This window comes from Cynocephalus volans, chromosome 10, assembly GCF_027409185.1.
Source record: "Cynocephalus volans isolate mCynVol1 chromosome 10, mCynVol1.pri, whole genome shotgun sequence".
NCBI classification, from domain to species: domain Eukaryota; kingdom Metazoa; phylum Chordata; class Mammalia; order Dermoptera; family Cynocephalidae; genus Cynocephalus; species Cynocephalus volans.
The window spans coordinates 97794262-97811929 of NC_084469.1; the positions used below are offsets into that span (position 1 = coordinate 97794262).

The 17668-nt window shown below is 51.5% G+C and overlaps 1 protein-coding gene across 2 annotated transcripts in view; it reads right to left on the reverse strand.

Annotated features, from left to right (window-relative positions):
* Positions 1 to 3258: 3258 nt before the first annotated feature.
* RFX2 (regulatory factor X2) overlaps positions 3259 to 17668 on the reverse strand; it is a 43141-nt gene continuing 28731 nt past the window's right edge. For both annotated transcript variants that reach the window (XM_063110938.1, XM_063110939.1), the window contains 6 exons: positions 15923 to 16020; positions 14815 to 14964; positions 13806 to 14014; positions 6449 to 6602; positions 5111 to 5153; positions 3259 to 4660 (listed from right to left, as the gene is read on the reverse strand). In XM_063110938.1, coding sequence (XP_062967008.1) covers positions 4548 to 4660; positions 5111 to 5153; positions 6449 to 6602; positions 13806 to 14014; positions 14815 to 14964; positions 15923 to 16020 — 767 coding nt within the window. In that variant the 3' untranslated portion in view covers positions 3259 to 4547. The remainder of the gene's footprint in view (positions 4661 to 5110; positions 5154 to 6448; positions 6603 to 13805; positions 14015 to 14814; positions 14965 to 15922; positions 16021 to 17668) is intronic.

Sequence of the window (17668 nt, forward strand, 5' to 3'; positions counted from 1 at the left end):
TTTCTCTTCTCCACGCTGGGGCCCCATTCCCCCCTTCCCTTGGTTACTGTGAAGGACACCTGCTCACTCACTCACCCCTCATTTGCTGAACATACTGTACCGGATCTGGGAAATACAGTATTGAACTAGGCAGATAATAGTGACTCACCCACAGAGCTTATGGGAAAGATCTGCAAGTAATTACTATAAAGTATGGAATGGGGAATACAGGGTGTAATGACCCTAATCTAGGGAATACAGGGTGTAATGACCCTAATCTAGCTGGGGAGCATCCAGGAAGCCTTCCTGGAAGAAGCGCCAATTAAGTTGAGCACAAAAGAGCAAGGTGTCCTCCAGGAGCCACTGGACATGTCTGGGGACATTTGTGGTTATCACAACTGGGGGGCACTCCTGGCTTGGAGTGGGTGGAGGCCAGGGACGCTGCTCAGCACCTGCAGTGCCCAGGACGCCCCACCACAGAGGATGACCTGGCCCCAAATCTGTAGTGCCAAGGTTGAAACACAATTGTGAAAGCTTACTTATTTCTCACAACAACTCTGTGAGGTGTTGAATTGTTATCTCTTTTCCAGATGGGGAAACTGATAGAAGTCATTTACTTAGGACACCATTAGTGAACATGGAGCTGTCACTCAGACTTGTGCAGTCTAGTCCCAGCCACTCTGCCACACTGCGTCTTCTGGCCAGGGAGGAGTTGGGGAGTGACAAAGAGGAAGGAGAGAAGTGACCAGATTGTGGGCATTTTGAGGAGGGAGAAAGGTCAAAGGACAGGGCCATGTGGGTGATCATAGTGGTGCCCATGCTGTGATGGAGACACTGGGGAGGAAGTCTGAATGGCCAGATGCCCAGCTCCTGTCTTGCTGTGCCAAGAGTGAGGCACCCATGAGCCTCTGAGCAGCGGTGGAGTCAGCCAGCAGCAGGTGGGTGTTTCCGTTGTGGGAAAGGGTGAGGTCACCGAGCACGTGGATGTGGAAGAGGGCCTGGGGCAGGACCCAGGGCAGAGGGGCAGCAGCCAGAGAGCACCTCTCCCTTCTTAGCATGTCTGCATTTGTTGTGGGGTGTGGGCACCTCCCGTCTTGCATTGGAGTTCTTGCCGCCAGACAGTACATGAAGGCAGGGACATCTTTGGGGTTCCCCCTTCTCCCTCCCACCCCAGCTGTGGCTTATTGAAGTCTGCCTGGAGGCTGTGGGGGCTGTAACAGCAACTCCATCACCACCAGGGACCCAGGCGCCTGTCTCACTGCTTTGACATCTTTATCATATGACTTCCACCTCAAGGTCCAAGATGGCTGCTGGTGCTCCAGCCATCATGTTTGCATTCCAGCCACCAGCCTCAACTTTCCCATGTGTACAACAGGGGTAACACCTACCTCAGAAGATCATCAAAAAGAGGAGATGGGACAGGAAAAATGTCTAGCATGGGGCCTGTTGTGGTTACAGTCAGTGCCTCCTGGAGGCTCTTGGTAGGACCAAGGTTCTCCTTGTTTGTGAGGCATCCATACCCCAGGGCTCTACTCAGTTGGTCCCTGAGGGACTTGCTGGCCTGTGGACCTTCAGCAGGCTCCCCTCTGTTGGGCAGTAATTGGCCTCACATCCTCACCAACTTCTCAGATCCAGGGCAGGGTCTGGGGCTCCTCCTACATGTAGCCCCGCAGTGGGCCTGGCTCTCTGGGGGGTAGGTTCAGGTAGGGACAATTGCTGCTCGGGGAAGTGGCTTGATTTGGCTCAGAGGCCTTGGCTGCAGGGAGCCCAGAGTTGGGAAGTTCTGCATTTGTGACCCTCAAGAGGGTGGGGGCGAGTGGACTCCCGCTGGGTGCTCAGAGGCTGCAGGGAGTGGCATGATTGGGACGCAGTTGAGTCCTGGGAGCTCCCCAGAATTGGCCACACAATTTGCAGGCCCTGGTGCAAAATGAAAACACGGGCCCTTTGTTCACAAAGAATTTCTAGCTGGTAGGTAGCACAGCATCAAACCAAACACAGGCCCTGGAGTTCCCAGCCTTGGGAAGTGATGGATGATTTTAGCGTCACCTCTTCCTGGGAGAGAGGGGCCTGGGCTGGGGCAGCTGACCGGGAACTGCATCAACCTCTCTGGAACATCCTCCCACCTGTGGGTCCTTCCTGGTTCCTGAGCCCGTCACCCTTCTCTGTGGGGTTTCTTCAAAGTCCTATAACCCCCAGCGTCAGAGTCCCCCAAGAGGAGACAGTCGCAACAATACAACTCCTGGCCTCCACCCTCATCCCACCGAGTCAGGCTCTCTGCCCTGGGCCTGAGAGGCTGGGGAGGGTGTGGAGGCTGATAAGCCTGGGTGATTACTCCCAACAGAGGGGAGCCTGAGGAAGGTCCACAGATGGGGGGAGATGGGGTCCAGGAATCAGTGTGCACTGATTTTCAAGGGAGTCTGAGCAGTGGTCCCCACCACTTGCTGAATAAACCCTGAGAACCACCAGTGGGTTCCATCAGCAACTGGAGATCTATTTATTCTGCCACAGCTGAACAGGTCTAGTCTGTTTACAAAGGCAAACTGGAGACATCAACGATCCTGGGCAAAGAATTGTTTTAGCACCATCGCGGGCTCAGGGCTGGCAGCTCCTTCTGGAAGGCATAAGAAGACCCTGAGTGCAAAAGGTTTAGTCTCCACTCCCCAGACAGCTAGCATGCAAGTGTGGGAGACACGCAGCAGCGTCCCCTTTGGGCTGGCTGACTCCGGGCAGGTGGACCACAGAAGCGGGGCATTGTGGGGGTGAAGGAACTGGAGTGTGGATGGTAACCTCCCAAATGGGCACACCCAATGTGTTTATTGCTATGAAAAACAAGGACAGGGTTGGAAGGCTTTTGACTTTAGAGTCATTTCTGTTCCTCCCCGTGGATCCTGCAAAAGACGGATCCTTACGGAGCGTAAGGCAGAAACGCAGTTTGCATCGGTCACCACAAGTGGAAGAGAAGCCGGGTTATTATGATCCATTAACCACAAGCTTAAATGTCTCCCAGGAGAGGAGACATATATTTTAAAGACATTCTTTCTGTCTGATTTCATCTAAGTCTTGAACTGCAAGACCACACAAACACTGTGGTTATTACAGACTTCCTGTTTCGAAAATAAGCACATCTTTCTCCTCCGGCCCCTCACTCCTCCCTGCACCCCTGTGCAGGCCGCGGGATGCACAGAGCTCCTGCTTGGTATGAAGTAAGGTTTTTAAAGGCCACGTGAGTTTATATTAGTACCTTCTGCGTGAATGAGAACAAAATATTTGGGCTGAATATTCTGCAATATACACATTCATAAGAAACGTTCTAATAACAATTAGAGCACAAAACTATTGGTATACACATATTTCCAAAAAGAGAAACTATTGCATTTTGTTAGACGGCACTTCCTAGACCAGAGGCTTTTCTTCTTTGCAGCTGGTTTGGGGACAGAACTCTCGCACATAGCTAACCAAGTGAAATGGCTATGTGGTTCGATGGATACAAATTCAGAGCGTCAGAAGTACAGGGCTGCGTGGTATGCGCTTGCCCCCAGAGAAGAGTTCTGACTTTGAAGAGGTCAAGATGGGACTAGCTGGGGGTCAGAGTGCTCCAGGATTGCTAATTCAGAGGGAGTTGTTCTGGAAGACTCCAGGGAGTGAGACGCAGGCACTGCTGTTTGTACACAGATGTGGAGGGATGGCTGCCCTCCCAAGGAGCGGCTGTAACACTGACTGCCCTGGTCCCCTTGAATAAACTTATCCCAGAGCCAGTGGTTTGGCTTGATGTTGACTGTGAACTTGGACAGAACCTCAAATCCTTCACGTTGTTGATAAAACGTCTGGTTTTGATTTTTTAAAAGACACTACTGTGTCTTGGCAGGAGTGGGCCTGTTTCTGTGGCTTGTTCTTTTTCGGGCTGCGGATCTGTCCAGGGACAGAGTGACTGGCAGCTGCTTCAGAGACTCCTTTGGCATCTGGAACTCAGGCTCCAGAGGGACAGCCTGCAGGAAGCTGAGGACAGTCAGTCCACGAAAGGCCACGAGGCACAGTGCTGAGACCACAGAGGTAACAGGGCGAGGGCGCCCTGCTATCCGTTCCTGAGGGGACCCCTATGGATGCCACAAACTCCACACCTGCCCAACAGCGGCAGAACAGGTGGGGAGAGGCTGTCCCTTCCTTCTGCTCTCTGATTTTTCCTTTTTTAAAATCATCATGAAAATTGGTACCAGCTGAATGGAGAAGAAAACTGTGGAAGGTAGCAACTCTCAGCTCTTAAAGGGACTTGGGCCAGAGTTCACAATTCCAGCAGAGAAGGGTTTGTTCTGTGTAAGGGACAGGTGTCCTGGTGTAGCACTCAGGACACCCAGAACACAGCCCCCGATGTGAACTTCTTCGATATTAACAATCATTTTTCTTCTTGAACAGCATGTCATCCTGGAAGGGCACACTGACCCCAGGAGTCCCCCTGAGTCTCAGTAAATATTCCATCATCTAAGAGGCACTAATGCGGCAGAGCTGATGGAGTCCAGGCTCCCCGAGTGGCCGGGCGGCATCCTCGGGAACCTCGTGGAAGGCACCAGGTGCTAGATGCCCTGCAGGGGGTGGTTGGGGTCGCTGCGCTCACGCTTCACGAGAGGCTCGCCCTGGCTGCGGGCATCTGCCTCGGCCTCGCTGCCACGCTCGTCACTGATGTCATCTGTGGGGTCAGGGGGCACAGGAGGAGGGAGAGAGAGATGCGCATATTCAGAGAACTGCACAGACACGAATGAGCCAGGGCATCGAGGACACGGGGCAACCTAAGGAACCTGTCCTCCCTCGCCTGCCTGGTCACCCCTAAGTACCCCTAGGTTGGGCAATGGCAAGGGAGTCTTCTGACCCGTGACATCCTGTGACCAGCACCGACTGGCTTGGGCCACGTTCCTGGTGGAGCTGTTCCTCCCGTCCACTCTCCTGCTGGATGTGGATGCAGGAGGCCTGGCTGTGGCCTCAGTCCTGCGGGCTGGTGTGGGGGTGCCACCTGGATACCATCCCCAGGGCCCTCAACCTGCCCCAGGGCCTCCACCCGCCTGCAGATTGTGTGATGGGGCGGCCAGGCCAAGGCTGGGAGGGATAGCCCTCGGAGGGCCAAAGCCACAGACACACGCACCTTTGTCAAGCAGCGTCAGTGACAGGGAGGCGAGATCGTTGAACTGAAAGATAAATCCAGAGTCAGGGGCGTCTGCAGAAGGGTGGCAATTACTCTCTAGGAGGGTCTCAGGGTATGATACCCAAATGGCCTTAAGCAACGTCCTCTGTTCAGTTACATGACTGGGGTTCTGCCCTGAGAAGTGGCTTTGACACTGCCAGGTGGCAGGTGGGTCCCCTTGACACTTTCCAGGCCACACCTGGGAGTTGACGGAGGGTAAGGGGGTGCTGACTGCTGGGGCCAGCCAGGGGACAGGCAGCTCGCAGCGGAAAGCCCTGGGGTGTTGCTGATCCAGCCTTTTGCGGTGGCTGGAGGGTCTGTGGGCTCCTGGGGTCTGTGCATGGCATGAAAACTACCCATGGCTCCCAGCAGGGCCCAGCACCCATGCCAGCGTGGTAAGTGGTGGGTCCTGGTCACTAGCCCTTGGAGTGTTGTGGTCTCTGAAAAGTAAGCTTGCGGCGGGGGGAGTGGTCACCCTTGATCCTGGGCTCCACAAGCATCACCTCATTTCTTCCTCAAAACTACCCCACCCAACCCAGCAATTCCGCTCCTGGGTACAGGCACAAGAGAATGGAACCTAGGTGTGCAAAGACCTGTACACAAATGCTCACAGCAGTGTGACACAACAGCCAAAAGGTGGAGACAACACAAGTGCCCACCCACAAATGAATGGACAAACACAGCGTGGTCCATCCACACACTGGAACATCACTTAGCCATGAACAGGAGCAAGGCTCTGACACATACTACCACGTGGATGAACTTTGAACAAGTCACTCTCAGTGACCGATGCCAGACACAAAAGGCCACACAGTATGTGATTCCATTTATTCCATTCTGTCCACAGAGACAGAAAGTGGATCAGTGATTGTCAGTGGCTGGAGGAGGTGGGTGGGGAGTGGCTGCTAATGGAAAGGGAGTTTCCTTTTGGGGCAATGGACTGTTCTGGAACTAGATAGTGGTGATAGTGGCACATTGTGAATGCACTAAATGCCACTGAATTGTGCACTTGAAAATGGTAAATTTTATGTTATGTGTATTTTACCTCAATTAGTAAAAACACCACCCATGGTGGGAAGGGGGTGCTCGAGGCATCATTTTGGTGACAGAAAACCTGCCAGGTGGCAGTGAGTAGGTGGCAGAGGAGCTAGGACCTGGACCTAGGTCTCTCAGCTTCTCCCTCGTCCCTGGCCTCCTGCAAATATTTTCTCTGGGCTGTCCACTGCGTCCACACTCACAGTATGCCTCCTTCTCCCTGCAGTCCCGGCTCTCCGGGGTGCCGTACCAGGGTCCCCTCACCTCTCCCATGACAGCGATTGGCGTCTCTCCAGTTGCCTCGGCGACACGGTGCTCGACCAGGTAGAACATGTACTCATCATAGAGCAGGCGGATGAGGTGGAAGGAACCGAAGCTGGCAGCACTGCGCAGGGTCAGGTCCCGGATCACCATGGAGCTGGGGAGACGGCGGACAGAGGCTGGGAGACGGGTCGGGGAGGACTGAACCTGGGGCAATTGGCCAGGCTTCTATGGAGCAATGTGCTCATTGGTGTGGTTCTTAGACCTGCTGGCCTACGGGGGCCTGCCAGCCACCGAGCCACCCCTAAGTTGGGCATGATGGACGGGTGGGGATGGGGCTGCCCACTTGCTCCCAGGGGATGGGACGGGAGCAGTCAGCTCTAAAGCAAGAGGCCGCTTGACACCGCAAGTGTGATGGCTTCTAGCCCAAGCATCGGAGACTGGTTCTTGGCTTGTGAGTAATATTTCAGACTCCGAGTCAGAGCAGAGACCAGAAGTTCGTGCCCTCTTGCCCAGCAACAGGCGCCTTTCCTCGCCTTCCCCGTGGCCTTCCCTCCTCCAGCCAGTGCTGTTAGGCACCTAAGAACCAGACAGAAGTCCTGGGTGCTTCTGTCTCTTTCCTGGAGAGCAGGGGTTGGCAAACCATGCCTAGATCCAGACTGGATGCAGCCCATTGCCTGGTTTTGTGCTGCCTGTGAGCTGAGAATGGTTTTTACATTTTGAAATGGTTGAAAAAAATCAAAAGAATGTTATTTTGTGACACGTGCAAATTACATGAAATTAACATTTTCAGTGTTCACAGATAATTTTATTGGCACAAGCTGTGCCTGTTCCTTTATGTGTTGTCTTTCCATGCAATGACAGAGTCGAGTAGCTGCAGGAGAGACCATGTGGTCTGCCAAGCCGCAAATACAGACCGTCCCTGATTTGTAATGGTTCAATTTATGAGTTTTCAACTTAACAATGGGTTTAAGCGGATGTAGCCCCATTGTAAGTCTGTACTTACTATCTGGCTCTTTACAGAAAAGGTGACCCCTGATGTAAAAGAATTATAACCCCAATGCCCTATCTCAGAGTAAGAACTCATGAACTCTCAGTTCTGTTGAGTCAGTGTTGTAGCAATAAAAGGAACAGGAAGGGACAAGAAAGGAGAGACACAGCATGAACACTACCGAAGCTGCTGATACCTATGTGTAGAGCTAGGGCTGGGTCTGGAGCTCACAGACCCCTCAAGCCTGTTCACAAACCCTTCACACACAGGTCTGTGAGCTAGGTAACCAGAAAGAAGGTCCTTGGAGCCGTAGGTTAAGAAACAGTAGTTTTTATTCAGCACACACACTAATACCCAGGGAGTCCCAAGAGAAGCTCAGAAACTCAACTGCTACCGGCAAAGTCCAAAGAAAAAACTGAGCAGCTGCCAGCAGAGTAAACATGCTCTATTTTTAGACCCAAGCTCTACTGGCCAGGCCAGCACTGCTTCACAAACTGAAGAACACACAATAGCAACAAAACTAAAAAGATACATGGGTGCACATGTGCACTAACTTGACCCACGCACAACTTGTTTACAAGAAATGTGCTGCACGATCCCCAACCAGACCTGAGGTGGGAGGGGCTGACTAAACTATTCTATTTTCCCCACACTACGCAATAGCCACGGGGTGTGCAGGTGATGCGGTAAGGACAGCTGATGACAAATCAGGGTACTGAAGTCTTTCTGCACCTCCCTGGGCCAGCGTGTAGGCAAAATGGGAGCTGGCTTCAGCTGCCTGTAACTTTGAGATGGCTAAGGAAGGGCACCTGTGTGGCTCCTGTCTGTGTGGTTACTGTGTGTGTGTCTATGAGCCCTTTAGAAAGCAAAGGGAACTTGAAGGACGTTTATGAACACAAAGACCGCATAAGTGGACAGAGTGAAACAGCTCGAGGTTTGTGATGTGTTTTTCTCCCTTGGCTCTGTGCAGCCAAAACCTCCCCACCAAGGTAAGCACAACGAACATGGCCTGCGGGTACTTGGGAGGGAGGCCCCCAACCCCCAGCCCTTGCCCACCCCAAGTAAGCTACACCCCCCCAGCCCCCTCCTGCTCCCTGGGCCCACCAGCTCGCTTCCCAAGCCCCCTTCCATGAAGGCCTCTGTGCGGGTCAGGTTCTAACATCCTGCACCTACCCACTCCATAGCCCCGGTGTCTGGTGCGATGCTTCAGCCCGAAGTATCTTTTCTGAAACATCTTTGTGGTCACCTTGGCATGTTTTGGGTTCTCCAAATGTGCTTGCCCCTTCCCGAGGGTAGGAACATCAGAAGAACTCTACCAAGAGGAACCCAACCAGAGCCGAGTGATCAACCAGCCAGGGCCTCTGCCCACCTGTTCACCACTTTCTGGTGGATGCTGCAGAAATAAATCCCTTAAAGCTAATTTGTATTTTTTTTATCACAGCAGTGCATGTACATAAAAATGAAGTCAAATAGTGTTCCAGTCCTGTTAGTGAAAAGCAGCCCCTGTCTCACCCGAGGTGGCTCCTTTTCAACTCTGAGCTGCATGTGCTTGTTTATACTGCAGATGTCTCAGTCCTAGGTTCGCTCTGCTCTGGTTCTTCAGGCTATGACATCCCCATTGACTTCCCACCACGGAGATGGGGGTCTCTGCACCTGCAGATCAGCAGCACATCCCCTCTTTTCCTCCCCCGTCACCCCAATGTTGTGTAACCACTCTTTTGGGCTACATCAGCGTTTGTATTAGACAGCGATGGTGTATGAAGTCCACAGCTGAGTCGTGCAGTTCCTGTCTCGTTCATTGACTCAAGCTGAGTTTAGGAGCTGGGGAAACAACAGGGAGCAGGAGCAATGTCCTGGCTCTTGGGGAGTGTGCTTGATCATGGAGGAGACAGACAACAGACACGCGGACATACGAGGTGACAGCGAGTGGTAAGGACGATGAAGAAAGTGGGGCATGGGGGAGAGATGACAAAGGATGTGTTATTTTATTTAGGGAGGTGTAGGAGGATTCCTGTGAGGATGATGGAGCTATGCAGAAGTCTGGGGGAAGAACGTTCTGGGTGGGGGGGAGGCAAGTGCAAAGGTCCTGAGGCACCGAGGCCAGGGCAGAGCGAGGAGAGGTGGGAACAGGGAGGTACTGGGCAGCTATCTAAGGGGTCAGATGGTAAATACTTTTGGCTTTGTGGCCAACAGCCACACTTCTGTCTGTAGCTACCCTGCTGCTGATCTGTGAATGAGTGGGTGTGGCTGACATTCCAATAAAACTTTATTTGCACAATGAGGTGGACAGCAATTTGGATCATACAGGACCACAGAAAAGCTTGTTTTCCTAGGGGTAGTAGCTACCTCTTTTTTAAAAAATGCACACTTTGCTGTGTATTCATCACCGAGTGAGATGAAAACCCTCCCATGGAACTGCAGGAGTCATTCAGTATCACAGTCCCTGTTCTGGGTAATATCCCCCGCAAAGCCTTTTTTCTCTTGCTCTGGTCTGCACAGATCGGGGCTGTAGCTTGGAAATCATTTCCCCTTACAGTTCTGAAGACCTTGCTTTTACTGCCTTCCAATTTCTGTACTGTTACGCAGAAGTCTCATGCTGTTCTGAGTCCTGGCCTGTTGTCTTCTTTCTGGAAGTTTTTACAGTTGTCTCTCAACCTTGGTGTTCTGAACTTCCACAATGAAGTTCCGTGGTGGAGGGGGCAGGTGTCTTCTTCATTGTGCTGGGAACTTGGCAGATTTTTCAATCTGGAGACTTGTGCCTGTCAGTGCTGTATTAGTCCGTTTCTGTTGCTTATAACAAAATACCTGGCACTGGGCAATTTACAAGAAAATGAAAAATTTACTGCTTACAATTTCAGAGGCTGAGAAATCCAAAGTCCAGGGAACACATCTGGTGAAAGCTTTCTTTGATGGTGGTGTCAGTGATGCAGGGTATCACATTATGAAATGGTGGAGCAGAGAGAGAGTAAACTCCTCAGTCACTCTCCTCCTAATGCCACCAGAACCACTCCCATTATTCCAAGAATGGACCAATCCACTCATGAGGGTACAGTCCTCACGATCCAATCACCTCTTCAATGCCCCACCTTTCAAATACCACAATAGAATTTCCTATCCTCTTAACACTGTCACAGTGAGGACCAAGCCTCAATGAGTTTGGGGGGGGACATCCGATCCACTGCATTCCACCCCTGCCCCCCAAACTCATGTCCTTTTCACATGCAAACACATTCATTTCATCTCCAAAGTCTTAACTTGTTTCAACTCAAAAGTGCAAAGTCCAAAGTCCCATCTGTGAAATCAATGTGTTATCTACTTCTAAGACACAATGGTGGGACAAGCACTGGGTACACATTTCCATTCAAAAAGGGAGAAATAGGCCAAAAGGAAAGGGTAACAGGTCCTAAACAAGTCTGAAACCCAGCAGGGCAAGAATCAAATCTTACAGCTGAGGAATCATGTACACTGACTCTATGTTCGACATCCTCTGCACACTTTCATGGGGGTTGGGTCTCCAAGTCCTTGGGCACTTCTGCTTCTATGGCTTTCCTGGTCTGAGGCCATGCTTCAGCTCTCACAGGCTAGCACTGCATGCTGGTAGCTCCACAATTCTCGGATCTCCATGGCAGTCCTGCTCTCATGGCTCCACTAGACATGGACTGATGGGGTTTCTCTGTGGCAACTCCGATTCCACATTTCTGCTAGGCATTGCCCTAGTGAAGGCTGCAGTGATTGCACTCCTGCAACAGATCTCTTCCTGGGGCCCTGAGGCTTTTCCATACATCCATTGCAATTGGGGTGGAGGCTCCCAAGCCTTCTGTGAGCCTGTAGACCTAAAATCACATGGATGCCACCAAGGCTTCCAAATTGTATTTTCTAAAGCTATGGGTCCAGCCACACCTGGGGTCAAGTTAGCCACGGCTGGAGCAGCCAAAGCAGCTGGGGTGCTGGTCTGGGGAGCAGCATCCCGAGGTGGCCCTGGGCAACGAGCCTGTGGAGGGCACCTCAGGCCTGTTCCTCACAAGCATTCTGTCTCCCTAGCCCTCTGGGCCTGTAATGAAAGATGCAGCCTTTGAAATGTCTTGAAGATCTTTTCTCCCTCTCTTAATAATCCCTTTCTTCTGTACTAATCTCCTTAGCAAAGGGTCGTTGGGCTGTGCCATTGCATTTTTCTCCTGAAAATGCTCTCTGCTTCTCTACCACATGGCCAGGCTGCAAATTTTCTAAATTTTTACTCTTTGCTTCCCTTTTAAATTCTAGCTTTATGTCATGCCTTTGCTGCCATAACTCAGTGTAGTCTGTTACAAGTAGCCATACAGACTCCTTAGTGCTTTGCTGCTTAGCTATTTCCTCCACCAAATACCTTGGGTCAGCACCTTGAAGTTCCACATTCCATAAAACTTTGGGGCCTGAATAGAATGCAGCCAGGCTCCTTGCCAGTTTGTGGCAAGGGTGATCTTTGCCCCATTTTCCAATAAACTCCTTCTCATTTACATCTGAGAACTCCTTAGAAAGGTCTTTATAGTTCATATTTCTATCAACATTCTGCTCACAACCATGTAACCAGTCTCTAAAGCATTCCAAACTTTCCCTGGTTTTCTTGTCTTCTAAACTTTCCCTAGCAGCTAGGCTTTTTCTAGCCTGCTCCTTCAAATTCTTCCAGCCTCTCCTCAGCACCCAGTTCCAAAGCCACTCCCACATTTTCAAGTATTTGTTATAAGCAACACCCCACTCTTGGTACCAATTTTCTGTCCATTTCTGTTGCTTATGACAAAATACCCAGAACTGGGTAATTTATAAGGAAATAATATTTATTGCTTACAGTTTTGGAGACTGGGAAGTCCAAAGTCCAAGGAACACATCTGGTGAGGGTCTTCTTTGGCGGTGGCTTTATGGCAATGTTGGGGTCTCACATGGCAGAAAATGGTGGAGCAGAGAGAGCGAGCTCCTCATGCACTTTCCTTTTAAAGCCCTCAGAACCATACCCAAGGCCACCATTAAGCCATCAACTTAATCACCTCTTCAAGGCCCCACCTTTCAATTACCATAATAGGATTCCCCACCCTCAACAGTTACAGTGGGAATTAAGCTTCTAATACATGAACTTTGGGGGCCAGGGGTGGAATGCTATGGATTGATTGAATTGTCTCCTACCACAAAAGAAGACGCTTACCAGATGTGTTCCCTGGACTTTGGACTACCCAGCCTCCAAAACTGTAAGCAATAAATACTGTTTCCTTATAAATTACCCAGTTCCAGGTATTTTGTTATAAGCAACAGAAGTGGACTAATACAAGTGTTGAAATATTTTCTTGCATTATGTTTTTATTATTTTATTTCCCTCCATTTTCTCTTTAAAAAAATTTCCTGTTAGCTGGATATTAAACCTCCTGGAGGAGCCTTTAATTTCTTTCATGTTTTCCTGTCATGATTTTTCTTACTCCTTATTTTCTCTCTCATATTTACTTTCTGGGTTAGTTTTACATGCTAACTTGGTCAGGCTATAGTACCCAGTTATTCAATCTAGTACTAATCCTGGTGTTGCTGTAAAGGTATTATGCAGATGTGGTTAACATCAGTTGGCTTTCAGTAAAGGAGATTATTACCTTTCATAATGCAGGTGGGCTCATCCAACCAGTTGAAGGACCTTAAGAGAAAAACTGAGGTCTCCCTGAGTAAGAGGAACTTCCACACACACCTGAGAATGTTCAACCCTCCAGTCTGCTCCCAGACTTCAGACTGGCCAGCCCCCCAGTCATGTGAGCCCATTCCTTGAGATAAATCTCTCTTATATATGTAATATATCTATATATGTTTTACCTACAGACACCTGACCCACTGACCCTCACCAGGTGCCATTCCATGGGGACAACGTAACCCCAGGCTGCTGGTGCCTGTCCCTGCCTCTTGCCGGCACTATCACAGTGAGTGACAGGGCTCAATAGTACTTCCCATGTGGCTTGTTGTACTAATTGACACCTTGACACCTTTTTCAAACTCTTATCCCATCTCATCTGCCCCCTGTCCTCCCATCCTCTTTCGTGCATTTTGTGCATTTATGCCTTTTACAGACTTTCTTTACTGTCACTTTAGTGGGGTTTGCTAGCGGGCAGAAATAAGTGCATGTGCTGGAGCTGCTGTGTATCTCCAGAAGTCCTGATGTCGATTTCTGTCTGCGGATGCTCGCAGTCTACTTTTAGGTCTTCTGGACCTGCCCATGGAGTGAGGCCCACAGGTCAGGCACTCATTTTTGGGGGTTCAGCCCCTGCCTCAGAGCTGCAGAGTTTCATTTTCCTCCAAGCTCAGCAGGTGGATGACCTCTGGAACCCCCTCCCCTTGAAGTTTTTGCAGGAGATCGGGGGGGCTTACCTGTAGAAGGACCACTTCAGTAGGAACTGTCGGGCGGCCTTGGGGAAGCTGGGGCTGCCTGCATGCTGCTTCAGGACCTGGGTGACCACATTGTTCAGCCAGCTGGCCCACTGGTCCAGGGAGCTCTGCTGCTGCAGGGTCATCTTGAAATCCTGCTCCAGCCGCTGTACCACGCTCTCCTCGCACTGGCACACCCACGAGGCCTGCTCCTGGGGTGAGCATGGAGGGTCTGTGTTGGCCCCATGGTGCCAGTGCTGCAAATGGGGAGCCCAGGGACCCCCAGGTCCAGCTGTGGCTCTGGGTAGGATGTCATGCAGTGCTAGAGCCTTTCTGCCCTTGACCTTTCTTTACCCATCTCACAGGACAGGGTGAAGAGCTAGAGAAGGAACCTGCTCTGGCTTCTAGGGCCTTAACTCCAGGTCTTTCTGGATCAAAGCTTGTATTATACCATGACTTTGTCTTGTTTTGTTTCGACGTGGTCACTCTTCTAAGTGCATGTGTGTGAGTTTACTCATTTAAAAGATAAACACAGTGCCTGAAATGATCCATCTGCCTGCTGCCTGCTATGAGCTGGAACCTTCTAAGCCCAGTGGACAGAGCCATGATATGACGCCAGGGAGACAAATGTGGTGCTAGAATCCCAGAAGCTGGGAGCGTTTGCAAGGAAAAAGAACAGAGGTATTGGTCACAGCACCTGGATGCCAGAGGGACCTGAGAGATGGTGGAGTGGAGGGTCTTGAGGCTGAGAGTGGGCTTCAGGGGGCTTTGACCTGGGACATGTTTCATGCCATAGAAACGTGGGCCAGGCATAGGCTAGGTGCTGGGTTTTGCTGTGGGCTCAATTTTGTGTTTGCTGGTTTTTCTAGAGGGTGGAAAGCCTAGGCCAGCGGGGTAGGGGAAGACCCAGATCTGGGGCACAGACTGGAGTCACACAGATGTCCTCTCTACTCTGCAGCTTGAGGCCCATGCCCCATCCCAGGCCACAGGTAACTGTGCTGTAGAAAGTCACCTGCACGTTGGCAAAGTCCACGCGGTTGAGGTCGCTGAGCATCTGGTTGATCTGGGACGTGTTCTGAAGCACCGCCCGGGCTGCCTGAGCGAGGTGATTGAGGGACGTGTATCTCCGCAGAGTCTGGGCAAAGGCACTGACGACGCCAACCTGTAACCGAGGATGGCACGTGCGGATCAGCCGGGGGTAGCCAGGCCTCGCGGTGAGCAGGCGGCGGGTGGGGAGAGCCTGTTCTACTCTGCTCCTTGCGGGGTGCCCTGTGTGGATTCGGGACATTGCAGGAGGAAGCAGCAGGAAAGAGCAACTCCAGCAGGGAGAAGGGGCCCATGGTCTGCCATCCTTAAGGACCCAAAGATTGAGAATAAGTGAAGGATACAGACCTCGCCAATGTGTCATGCTGCACCTCTACCAGATGCCTACGCACTGGCGAGTTAGAATTCACGACGGTGTAAATATGCCCCCACTCCTAGAATCCCTATCGCTCTCTGGAATAGCTGTTGAAAATATAGAGTCCTGGGCACTACTGGATCAGACTTTTGTGGGGAGGTCTGGCTTAGGAATCTGCACTTTGTAACAACTACCTAGGTGATTTTTACACACATTGAGGTTTGAGAATCACTGGCCTAACAGGTCAATTCCAAATTGCAAGCGGGTCGACCAGATGCTCTGAGGGTGGCCCTCATCTCTGTGAGAAATGCTTGTGAGAAGGACGGGTGAGCACTCTCTTTCCACATGGAAGCCAAATTGATACACTTCAAATTCTGACTTGTGGCCAAGACTGCAGTAATAAGGGCAACAGTAAGATTAAGTCCCCTCTGATGAGCACAGAAACACTCAAGTGTGTTCTGCATTGGCCCATCAGATGACACCTGCTGCCACTCCCCTCCCTGCCAGCACCTATTCTACACCATCCACATCCTTGGTGCTTCCTGAAAGGACCAATAGCCCTCATGGCGCAGAGAGGAAGTTGCTCTCTCTGGGGCACAGTGTCCTCACATTCCTCCGGAGCAGGGCGAGAGGAGCCCCTCCTCTCATCCACCCCAGGCTCCCTCCCTGCACAGCACAGCAGGGCCCGGGGGGGCCCCCAGGGTCCCGACCCCAGGGTTACCTTGGTCTGGATGGCCTGTGGCGGGAAGTCACTCATGGCATTGGTCAGCCAGCCTTCCAAGCTCTTGGCAAAGTTACGGATCGCCTGGGTCAGGGTACCTGGGAGTATAAGCCATGATACTGACTGTGGGGAAGGCAGTGTCTTGCCCTCAACATCAGGATTCAGGGTAAGAGATGATGCCAGTCTGGTGGAGACGACCATCCATGAAGAGCAGGCAACACGGAGGGAGAGAGAATGACTGAGCAGGTACCAGGGCAGCCCAGAGCTCAGGGCACTGGATGAAGGATTTGCCGAGGAAGAATCAGGGATGGCTAATGCCATTTATTACTACACACTGTCTGTGATGGTGGGTCTCATCCAGGGCATGCTGCCCCATCCCAGGGACACTGGGGCGTGCTCTGGGACGTTTGTGGTTATTATGACTGGGAAGAGGAACTCCTGGCATGGAGTGGGTGGAGACCAGGGATGCTGCTCAGCATCCTGTAGTGCCCAGGACGGCCCCATCCCCAGAGAATGATCTGGCCAAATGCTCACAGTGCCTGGGGGATAAACCCCGAAACACACACACACAAGCATGTAAATATATACCAACTCCAGACTGATTTAGAGCAAAGAAATTGTTTTGTTTTGTTTTTCTTTTGCACCTGGCCGGTAGGGGGATCCAAACCCTTGACCTTGGTGTTACAAGGCTGTGCTCTAACCAACTGAGCTAACCAGCCAGCCCCAAATTGATTTTGAGATGGCTTATAATAAGATGCAAATAGAGAGGCTGGCCGGTTATCTCCATGGTTAGAGCATGGTGCTCCTAACACCAAGGTCCAGGGTTCGATCCCTGTACTGGCCAGCCACCAAAAAAAACAAAAGCAAACAACAAGATGTAAAAAACCCAGGAAAAAAATGTGAAAGGAAATTCACCCAAACTCCAGCCATAATCTAGTGTCTCTACCGAGCAGGGCCCTGAACAGTGTTCCGGCAGACAAGGCCAAACAAAAAATGCAATCGTTCTGCTGTTTCTTGTTTTCTGGCAAAATACAGCATAGCAGTTCCAGAAAGACCGAGATTTGCCTAATACTACTAGCCCCACGTATTTACAGCTCGCCTGCTGGGCACAGCCCACAGAGCCCGATGTGGTGATTTACTAACATGGAGGCCTCTGTGCCCAACGGCTGTGTCTACCCTCAGGATTACAGGAGGTGGCACAGGCCTGGCGTGAGGGCCCTTCGGTGGTGGGTACTGTCATTGCGGCTGGAGGGCGAAAGCCCTTGGGAGTCTCCACAGGCATATCAGCCCTGCCACGGGTCTAGCTGCCAAGGCACATATTTTCAGTTTTTCCTTTCCTACTGTGCCCTGTCACTCTAACATCACCCCTGCCCCCATGTCGTGTGGGGACATCACAGGGCACAGAGGCACTGAGACATACATGTCACCTGGAATCCCACAGCACTGGGCAGCAGCGGGTCTCAGTGTTCATAAGGGAATGCTTGGGATTTGGCTGGGGAAGGGCTGGGCAGCAGGGTCTGGTGGAGGCATTAAAGGTTGGCCCCCATCCCTAACAGGCTGCCGGAGCTGAGGGCCACAACCCTGGCTCTTCCTCGTTATGTCCTTTCCCCTTCCACAGTGCGTGGCTCTCAGGAAAAGTCATTCTAGTGCCTACGGGGAACTGGGGGAGGGCAACTGCTGGGTGGGCAGCAACCCCCTCAATCCTGAGCAATGGCCTCCCCCATGGTGAGGGCCCCTGGGCATAAC